The sequence below is a fragment of the Arvicanthis niloticus genome, chromosome 18, assembly GCF_011762505.2.
Source record: "Arvicanthis niloticus isolate mArvNil1 chromosome 18, mArvNil1.pat.X, whole genome shotgun sequence".
Classification (NCBI taxonomy): Eukaryota; Metazoa; Chordata; class Mammalia; order Rodentia; family Muridae; genus Arvicanthis; species Arvicanthis niloticus.
The window spans coordinates 47,386,929-47,397,870 of NC_047675.1; the positions used below are offsets into that span (position 1 = coordinate 47,386,929).

Here is a 10,942-nt window from a genome sequence, read left to right on the forward strand (position 1 = left end):
GGCACACACCTTTGATTTCAGCACTCAGAAGGCAGGGGCAAGTGAATCTCTGTTAGTTCAAGGCCAGCCTGGTCTACAAAGCAAGTTCCAGGCCAGCCAGGACTACAGTCAAGTCACTGGGTTCTACCCCTCAGGGGTCTACTGCAGAGCTGCAGCCTCTGGACACAGACTTCTACCCAGTAAGGCTGGCCTGCAACAAAGCTCCCTACAGGTGGTCTCAGTCGCTGGGGACTTAGTGTCACTGTCCCCAAATGTGTGTGTGTGTGTGTCTCTGTCTCTGTCTCTCTGTCTCTGTCTCTCTCTCTGTCTCTCTCTGTCTCTCTCTCTGTCTCTCTCTCTGTCTCTCTCTCTGTCTCTCTCTCTCTCTCTCTCTCTCTCTCTCTCTCTCTCTCTCTCTCTCTCTCTCTCTCTTTCGATGTGTGTCCCAGAAGTCCCACACAGACAGCACAGAGTTGGCTCTGGGCACAGACAAGGGGCCAGCAAGTGAAACTAGACTCCCACAAGGACCTCAGAGGCAGATTCCTCGTCCAGTCACAGGACCAGGCCATGAGCTTGGAGATGACAGATAAATTCACCAGCGGCAGGGAGGACACTCAGGTCACCCCTCCACCCAGATAGATGTCTGTCTGTCCTGGCAGCCACTGGACTCAGCCACTGTGGTGGCTGCAAGACACACCGACACACCTGTCTCCCTACCCCCACCCCTTTTTAGATTCATTTATTTTAGTGTGTATGAGTGTTTTTGACTGCATGTATGTCTGTGCACCATGAGTGTGTCTGGTGCCCAATGAGGCCAGAAAAGCCTCTCGGATCCCCTGAGACTGAACTACAGAAGGTGGTGAGCCACCACATGCGTGCTGGGAATCAAGCCTGGGTTCTCTGCAAGAGCAACCACTGCTCCTAGCTGCTAAGCCAGCTCTCATCTCTCTCGCTCTCTCTCTCTCTCTCTTTTTTTTTTTTTTGGTTTTTTGAGACAGGGTTTCTCTGTGTAGCCCTGGCTGTCCTGGAACTCACTCTGTAGACCAGGCTGGCCTCAAACTCAGAAATCCACCTGCCTCTGCCTCCCAAGTGCTGGGATTAAAGGCGTGCGTCACCACCAGCCGGCTTTCGACATGGCCTCTCAAGCAGCCAGTAGAAGGCAAGCAATCTCCATCTCCAGGAGACAGTCTCAGGAAGCCCATTCTACCCTCATGAGTATTACTCATGAGGCACCTGCACAACTGGGTCACTGTGGGCACAGCCCCCATTCATCTGTGGTCTGAATCTAAGAGGAGGCTGCCCTGGACCCTTCAGAGGTTTGGGACATGGGACATCCCTGCACATCAGTGCCAGGCTTATAAGTCCTGGTCAGCCCTTCCCTCGCCACTGGTGACAGCTGGGCAGCTGCCAGAGGGCAGTGACTCACAATGACCAGGCCCAGGCATCTCTGAAGGGAGAGGGGGTGGATGTGTGGGCTTCAGGAGGTAACTGTCTCCAGCATAGCTGTGCTTATACTCTGCCCAGAAGGAAGACACACCCAGTTCCTCAGACGCCCTGTGGCCATCTCAGAGAGCCAATCACCCAGGTCCTCCCACACACTGTGGCAAAGCCAGCCTTCCCTTATGCCTGCAGAGACAGATTCACACCCAGCCCGTTCTCCTGTGGTGAAGCAGTCTTAAAAAGACCTCAGCACCAGTTCCTTTCTGCCTCTGCAGCCAAGTGAAAGGCCACACAGGTTGTGTGTGGAAATTAATTCTTAAATGCCTCATCTGGCCTGTGACCATACACCCCTGTCATCCCACTTCAGGAGGTTCAAATCCAGCCTGGACTACCAAATGAGGCCTGTCTCACAAAAAGTAAAACAGGTTTCGGTCTAATGTCACGCCCAGCACAGTGGAGGTCAAGGCCAACTAGGACCACAAACCAAGAACCTGTCTCAAAAAAAACAAAAACAAAAACAAAACAAAAACAAACAAACAAACAAACAAAAAAAAAAAAAAAAAAAAAACCAGACAGGAAGGGCTGGGGGTCAGGCCCAAAGGCCGATGGTAGAGAGTTCACCTACGAAGTACAAGGTCTGGGTTTGATCCTGAAGCCACCATGGTGGCTCACATCTGAATCTCAGCACTCAGGAAGCTGAGACAGGAGGATCTGTCCAAGTCTGAGGACACCCTCGGCTACAAAGTGCACGGGAGCTTGCCTCACAAGAAACCAACCCAAAACAAACGCATAAAAGTACAACTCAGTGGTTGCTGAGCCATCTCTTCAGCGTTAAGAGCACTGACTGCTCTTCCAGAGGTCCTGAGTTCAATTCCCAGCAACCACATGGTGGCTCACAACCATCTGTAATGGGATCTGATGCCCTCTTCTAAGTGTATCCAAAGACAGCGACAGTGTACTCACATAAAACAAATAAATTAAACCTTGGAAAAAAATAAAACATAATCTGAGAGCCGAACTGCTTCTCCAGAAGGAAGTGTGAGACGGGGTGCGGGAGGGGGAACCTCTCAACTCTGGGCCTTCACTCCTAGGATGTGGACAGGCTCTGCTGTCCCTCTATTTCTGAACAGTCTGTGTTTTCTGCTGTGCCCCATCAGCATGCCCACTGGACATTAAATATTCCTAAATGGATTTCAGACATCCTCCTCAGACAGTGCCTCCAAGCTCAGCTACTTAAAGCTACAGCGCTTGTCCTGACAGTCAAGCTGGGAGCGGCAGGGGCACTAGCCTCTCCTCTCAAGGCTGAGGGGCAGGACTAGCAAGCCCAAAGTAGACCAGATCACACCACTGTAGAGGAACTACCGGTATCATTAGTCAGGGGACCGCCTGCAGTACTCCCACAGATCCAAGGAGTAAGCTCAGGGCATCAGGTTTAACGGCAGGTGCCATATCAACAGAGCCATCTTGCCAGGCCCTGTATGAACAAGCGGTTTGATCTAGACTCAGGGCCTGAGATGTCTAAACTCGATAGCCCTGGGCTGACTTCAAGGAAGCACAAACTCAGCCATAAGGCATCAGAACCAGCCAGCAACTGATCAGGTGGAGCATTAACCAGAGTCCTGTCAGGCAAGGGCAGGTATTTGAGGCTCCTGCCCTTGCTGCTCTGGAGACTAAGATATATTTACAGCCTTTCCTTCCCACAGGACACAAATACAGTTGGCCTTTGGCCAAGGGGGTGATGCATCAAAAAAAAAAAAAAAAAAAAAAAAAGTGTTTATGCCCAGGTGGCTGGGTGCTAAGCCTGTCCCTCTCCTCTGGGGACCACATTACCACCTATGGCACAAGCCCCAGAGGCAGAATTGGCTTAACCGGAGGGAGTCTTTGACCCGCCCAGAGAGGACTCCATCACTGTTCAGCTCTCCCAAGTCACTTTGCATCCTGACCAGCAGAGCAGAGGGACCAAGGCAGCAACTGCTCATGTCACTATTGGGACGCAGGTCCTGAGACGCTCGATATGTCTAACCACCAATGACAGCATCCCAGGGTCCTAGTAACTTCCTGGTCTGAGACCACCCTACCCGGCAGAAAGAGCAGGTTTGCTTTTTTCATCTGTTTTCATTTTCAGAGGTAACACGAGTAGAACCGCCAGGCGGTGGTGGCGCACGCCTTTAATCCCAGCACTTGGGAGACAGAGGCTAGCCTGGTCTACAGAGTGAGTTCCAGGACAGCCAGGACTACACAGAGAAACCCTGTCTCGAAAAACCAAAAAAAAAAAAAAAAAAAAAAAAAAAAAACAAGAGTAGAATCCAGGGATTCGCTCACACTGGGCCAGCGCCCACCCTCTAAGCTACCCCCAGACTCTTTTTACTTCTTATTTTGAGACAAGAGCTAACCCTGAACTCATTCTATAGCCCAAGCCAGCCTTGAATTTTTGATCCCTCTGCCTCAGCTTCCTGACAGCTGGATTACAAGCCTGGCCTCCAAGGACCATTTACAAACTTATTAAAGCAAATGTTTGGTCCACACCTTGATGGTCAGTCCTGGCTTAAGTCTCAGCAAGAATAAATCTCAGCAATAAATTCATAAACACTTAAAGCAGCCTCACCTACTCTCCGGGGACACACCACAAACTGAGACTACCGAACACCACAACCCTGCCAGGAAACCGCAGAGGCTGAGAGGATCCAGGCCTGCTCACAGGGAGGGGCTATGTGCTGTTTTTCACATAAATCTATTTGATTTTGGAATCCAAGAAGGAAGATGTTCAGGGAGGGACTCAGAGAAATGTGGAGAGCTTTCGGAGCCACTTGGCAGGAATCTGATAAGCCCTTAGGAACAGTGATCTCGGGAGTGATCGTGGGACTTTGCTGATTGCATGGCTTATTCCTTAACTATTTGCATTTACTGTATTGCTAGTTCCTCAACCTAGAACTGAACTGAACGCTTGCATGTAATTAAAGTGGTATAAACGCAGATTAAGAAAACCTAAAATAAACCCGTCTCAGCCTCAGAACTGGCTGGGGTCATGCTACAATGTTGACTAATTGTCTTTTTTCTTTTTAATCCTTACTCCAGCACTAGAGAACCTGTTGACTGACTGGGATGCCCTGGCCAGAGAAATAAGGGCAACACTGTCTCTCACACAGCAATTCCTCAGGAAGTTAGGCACAAAGAGACTGCCTCAGGAAGACCCACAAATCCCAGGCCTGCCAGTCAAGCTGCTCCTGATCGCCATGGATTAGAGTACACCTTCCTGAATAGCCAGGTGACCTGACAAGGCTGTGATCCAGTGTGTGTGTGTAGTAAAAACAGGAGAACGAAAAGTTCAAAGCTACCCTCCTCTACAATGGGAGATCTCACAAAGGGCTGCCAAGAACCCAATCAGCATAGCCACAGACCCCGCTTAGCACCTTAGAGTGCCAGAGGCCATCTGAGCACAAACTTCTAAGGCCAGTAACTTACCCAAGAGTTCAAAACCACCTGAGCACAACAGAAACATAAGACAGGAATCCTCCCAGGTTACTTGAATAAAACCCACAGACCAAAGGGGAAAATGCGAGGTGAGGGCTGCAGAGATTGCTCTGCAGTTAAGAGCACAAACTGCTCTCCTGGGGGATCGTGTTTGGTCCCCAGCATCCACATGGGGTGTTTCATAACCATTTGCAACTCTAGAGGATCTTATGCCCCTCTTCTGGAGCCAGTAGGTACCTGCAACCACATGCACACACTCGAACACACACAAATACACACACACATAAAAATAATAATAATAAATCTTTTTTTAGTGCTAGGTGTGGTGGCTCAAATCAATACTTGGCAGCCTTTTGGTTCTTGAACCTTTAATTTCTCAAAATTGGAATCCTGGTGTAGGTGAGATGATTTGCTCTCTAGTCATGGCTCGAGTCCCACCAAACTGTGGGAGGCTGTAGCAGTGGAAGAGGGGGCTAGAAGAGGCTCTCCCAAGCTGCCCCCACCGCTTTCTACACTGGCAATGGGACTCTCTATACATTTCTGTTCACAACTCTCAGAGTGTGCCTAAGCTCCAGTTCAGTTAGCATGGCCGGAACATCCCTTTGAAATCTCTAGTTTCACAGAAGTCTGTGATCCTGGTCTAAGCAATGACCTACCTACCCGAGCCTCCTGCAATTCCCCCAAGATCAGCACAGGCTGAGCTGGCCAATGGAGAACACTCTGGAGTGTCACAGGTGCACACATCTGAACCCAGAGAGAAGTTCTCAACCTGTGCATTGAGAACCTATTGGGGGTTGAACAACCCTTTCACAGGGGTCATCTAAGACCATTGGAAAACACAGATATTTACATTACCATCCCCAACAGTAGCAAAATTACAGTTATGAAGTAGCAACAAAATAACTGAGCCGGGTGGAGCACGCCTTTAGTCCCAGCACTTGGGAGGCAGAGGCAGGTGGATTTCTGAGTTTGAGACCAGCCTGGTCTACAGAGTGGGTTCCAGGACAGCCAGGGCTACACAGAGAAACCCTGTCTCGAAAAGCAAAACAAAAAACAGACAGACAAAAAAATAATAATAATTGTATGGTTGGGGGTCACCACAACTTGAGGGACTGTATTAAAGGGTCGCAGCATAAGGGATGTTGAGGGCCTCTGACATAGAAGATGTCCTCTAACCTCCACAGACGTGCATGCCTCCCCACCCCCCACATACAATAATAATAAACAAACGAAGTAATTTGTAAAAAGAAAGCACCGTGCTCAGAGAGAAACTGAAAACAAACTTCACCTATCCTGTGCGACTAAAGGTTACTACTGAGGATTCTCACAAAAGAAAGTAAGACAAAAGACAAATAGGACATTACACCTGGACCAAAAGACATGCCAAACAGCCATATTTAGGACTGAGGGCTTTCCGTGCTTCTCCTTTTAAAAGCCCCGACCCAAGTTGCCCTCAAGAGGGGCACTGACACCAAACGCTCCCACTCAGATTTGGGGTAAAATTACCCCAACTACCCACAGTGGGTAGGTGGAGACAAGCCAGAACTCCAATGTCAACCGTGAAATCACACAAGAACCCTGCCGCAGGACCTGGGGAAACCGCTTCTCACACAGCCTGCCATCCCACAATCCCACTCTGGGAAGTGCAAGCCCATGAAAACCAACCAACCCAGAGGTTCCCAGAGGAGAGATGTAAATACCCTGGATTTCTACAAAATACACAAAGCACTCTCCAGCATGCCATGGCCAGAAGACAGAAAAAGCCGAAGTCCACAGTCAGGGAGGGCATTAGCCTGTGTGGCATGCAGGCAGTGGAATCCCTCAAGTTCCCTTCACCAGCGAGACTCCAGGACACACACCAAGAAGCCACTCAGGCTGAGTACCCTGCTGTATGTACATGCAGGGAAGGCCTTCCAAGTGGGACTGTGACCGCTTTGCGTCCTCATTCTTCCTGCACCGGGTGGGCTGTAGGTTTGGTTTTGGGGGGACGGGGGCTGAGATTTTTAAAAAACAGGGTCTCACTCTGCAGCCCAGGCCTTTTGACAGTCTGGTTTTCTAAGACAGGGTCTCACTCTGCAGCCCAGGCCTGCTAGCTCTCTGGTCTTCTCATTCTGCAGCAGGCCTGGTTTGGAACTCCGCACCATGCTCCTGCCTCTGCCCGAGTGCCCGTGACAGGGGTTGCACCTGCTCACCCTCGCGGCAACGCCGTCTCCAGATGGTGTCCGTGTGCAAGATGCGGCGGAACCTGCTGCAGACCTGCGCCAGGCTGGGCAGGTCGGTGCCGGGCAGCGACGCGAAGATCTCCACTAGCAGCTCGGGCGGGAGCTCCAGCAGGGAGCAACGCGCCGGCCCCGCCTCGATGCGCTCCTCCTCGGGGTCCGTGTCCGCCTCACTGTCCGCCGCCGCAGTCTCAGCCGGGCCGCGGCGCTGCTGGCGGCGGCGGCACCCACGCGCGGGGCCCACGCCGCAGAGCCGAGCACACACCGCCATGCCCGTCACCACCGCGGACGCGCGCACGCGAGCGAGCGCGCACGCACAACGATCTGCGCAGGCGGCGAGGCGGCCTTAGCCCGGCCTGCTGAATCCTCAAGCTCCACCCCAAGCGTGACCACGCCCTCTGATTCCCCCACACACCCCGCAATATTCGCCCCGCCCCTAGAGAAAAGTAGGGGCAGCCCCTAGACACGCCCATACCCGGCAAGCCCCACCCATATGCTTCGCCCCGTCTCCTAAGCCGTAAGCCCCGCCCTAAGTGTGGTCACGCCTTCTCTTGGGCACACGCCCTTATATGCGCCACACCCTTTTCCAGGCTCCGCCCCCGTTTGCCCAGAAACCTTTGATGTGCAGCTGCTCACTAAAAGAGGGTCGCAGGGTTCAGCTCCGGAGAGCCCCGCCCCTAGCATGACACACCCCACCTACAAGTCCCACCTCTGACCCTGTTTGCTGCGAAGGAGTTTTGCCTTAAGCAAGAAAAGAATGCAGGATGCCCCGTGTGAGGATCGAACTCACGACCTTCAGATTATGAGACTGACGCGCTACCTACTGCGCTAACGAGGCTCCTTAGCAACCAGCTCGCTGCCAGGGCCTTTGCACAGGTGGCGGCCTCGCCGTGAAAAAGAATCTGGCGAAAGAAACTATAGACCAAAGCTACTGTCGCCTAGCAACACTACATCTAAACTAACTTGCCACGGTGGCTGCCTTGGTTGCAAAGGAAGGGTTTGGTGCTCAGTGAGGTGGGCGTTCCTGGTGTCCCCCAACCTGCTCTCCAGCTCACGTCTCCCCGCGTAGCACAAGACTTCTAGAAACTTCCTTCTCAGGAAAGTAGTGTATCCCGAGTGCTCGTGACAGGGGTTGCACCTGCTCACCCTCGCGGCAACGCCGTCTCCAGATGGTGTCCGTGTGCAAGATGCGGCGGAACCTGCTGCAGACCTGCGCCAGGCTGGGCAGGTCCGTGCCGGGCAGCGACGCGAAGATCTCCACTAGCAGCTCGGGCGGGAGCTCCAGCAGGGAGCAACTCTGGTGTATCCTCCGCAGCTCTGCACTTTATGACCCTATATAACAATATCGCCTAATTTTTTATTATTAAAATTACCGTTTGCATGGCGGTCTCTAATCCCAACTTGGGGTGGGGGGGATCGAGGCAGGAGGATCAGAACTGCAAGATCACTCTTGGCTACTTAGTGACTTTGTGTCCGTCCTGGGCTACATGAGACCCTGTACCCCCCAGCAGTCCACTCAATAAATATCCCAACAAGCAAACAGATATTACCTAATACATTCGTTGATTGATTAACAATAACATTAAGCAAAGGCTCCACTTGGTGGCCTGTAATCCTAGACCTTAGGAAGATGGGTCAGGAGGATGGGGACTTTTCAGGACAGCCTGAGCAACACGGCAAGATTTGATGTTTAAAAAAAAAAAAAGACAAATTATAGGATAATATTAACATCGTGTAAAAGTGTAGCTGAGCCACCCTGCCTCTTGTTCCCCTGTGTTAATGCCCATGGGGAGGGTAAGATTTTTATGGGCGTGTGGCTGGGACCCTGGACTGGCTGCTCCAAGATGAACCCTTCTGGTCTATTATCCACGGGCTGTCAATCAGCCTTCACTGTACAGCAGTGAGGTGTGTGATGCCCACGCTGTTCCTTTGCCTGGTAACATAAACACAACGCCAGCGAGTTCCGTGTTACTCACTGACTGGAAGGTATTTCCTGACCCCTGACCTCACTGACTCCTGCCCAGGTCACATTCCTCACATTCTAGTCCCTAACCTCTCTCACCTCCATTCTGGTGCATCTGCTCACTGGCTTCCGGGGTACAGGAAGGAAGCAGGGGTGTTCCCCGGAGAACACAGTTCCCAATCTGTGGGGACCGAACACCCTTCTTCCCAGCATCAACACCACCCCTTCTATGGAGCATCCCATGTTGTCCCTCAGAGGACACACTATGCCAGAGCAAAGGTTATGGTTTATTATAAACACCGTTTGGATGTGGCAAGCACATGGGGGCAGGGAATGTGTGTTTACTCTCCGAGCCTGTGAAATAAAAACAAACAAGGTGTCATGCTGAAGAACGAGGAACCTGAGACTGAGAGGAAGCCGAAGGTACTGGTGGTTGCATCAGCAGCCTTTGCAGCTGACAGACTAGGCTGGGCACTGTGGCTCTGCACATGCTTCCATTCCAAAGTGTGATGCTTGCTCTGTTTACATCTTGGTCTATTGCAAATCAAAAACAATGCTGGCCGTGACAGCGCGCTCTGGTAATCCCAGCCCTGTGGAGGAGAGATGGCTAACATTAAAGTATAGGCTTAACTAAGTTTGAAAGACCAAAAAGCAAAACCTGTGTGAGCCCCCAGCTTGTCCAGCCTCTATCCCAGCCTGTCCAGCCGCTATCCCAGCCTGTCCAAACTCTATCACAGCACCCCACTTCCCTTCATTTCCCCAGACATTGATCACTATTCTCTTTGGTTGGTTGGCTTGGTTTTTGTGTGTTTGTTTTTCAAGACAGGATTTCAGTGTAGCCCTGGCTGGCCTGGAACTCACTCTGTAGACCAGGCTGGCCTCCAAGTCAGTGATTCACCTGCCTCTGCCCCCAGAGTGTGCCACCAATGCTTAGAAAGAGTATTCTTAAATTGTCTGCTCTTGTAAAACATGACGTTTTAGCAAGATAGTTGGTCTTAGTCTGGTGTTGTGGTGAACACTTTTAATCCCAGCACTGGGGGGGAGGAGGGGGAAGGCAAGGGCAGGCAGATCTCTGTGAGTTCAAGGACAGCCTAGTCTACAGAATGATAAGATAGCCAAGGGCTACACAGATAAAACTTGTCTCAGAAACAAACAAACAACAACAATAAAAACACAGTAGGTCATAAGACTAACTGTTGTTTCTGCTTTTTAATCAAACATGCTTATTCTGCTCAAAAGACCTCTAAGAAAACTGCAAGACATATATGTGAGACGTGTTGTGTACACATAGACAGAATACATGTGAGATGTGCTGTGTACACATAGACAAAATACATGTAACTTATGGCTTTTGCCTTTAGAAGCCTCAGGTTCAGACCCCACCCCAATCAGTCCAGGTGCCAGAAATAAAAAGCCTCCTCTTGTTAAAAGTTATTCATGGTTATGGCTTATCTCTGAGTGACCCCCAAAGCAAAACAAAGGCTGAGGCAGGCAATTCCCTGAACTACAGGTCACAGCCTGTCCTGAGAAATAACAAACTGAAAAAGGCCTTACAGCTGGATCTCATGGAGGCATTTCCTCAACTGTGGTTCCTTCCTCTCTGATGACTCTAGCTTGTAGGAGTTGACACACAAAACCAGCCAGTACAACCTGTGAAAGGAAGAAAGAAAGAGGGAAAAAAAGAGGGAAGGAAGGAAGGAAGGAAGGAAGGAAGGAAAGAAAGAAAGAAAGAAAGAAAGAGGAGGAGGAAAAATTACAAAGACTATAGAAAATATATACTTATGTAAAAAAGTGAAGTTAGGAGAAAAACAAAGGAGGTAGAATGTTCTGGAAAGAAGAGGCAAGTACTTGCTAAGTACTAACTTAGCAA

General features: G+C 50.7%; 1 protein-coding gene and 1 non-coding gene across 3 annotated transcripts in view; both read right to left on the reverse strand.

Annotated features, from left to right (window-relative positions):
• Window positions 1–7,527, reverse strand: part of Fbxo31 (F-box protein 31) — a 30,094-nt gene extending 22,567 nt beyond the window's left edge. Inside the window, exon 1 of one of the 2 annotated variants that reach the window (XM_076915978.1) lies at window positions 7,083–7,527. In XM_076915978.1, the coding sequence (XP_076772093.1) occupies window positions 7,083–7,380 (298 nt within the window). In that variant the 5' untranslated portion in view covers window positions 7,381–7,527. The remainder of the gene's footprint in view (window positions 1–7,082) is intronic. The other variant, XM_034522577.2, reaches the window with a different exon arrangement.
• A 347-nt stretch (window positions 7,528–7,874) lies between these two features.
• On the reverse strand, window positions 7,875–7,947 carry Trnam-cau (transfer RNA methionine (anticodon CAU)). The gene has a single exon. It is a non-coding gene; the product is annotated as a tRNA-Met (tRNA).
• Between the last annotated feature and the right edge of the window lie 2,995 nt (window positions 7,948–10,942).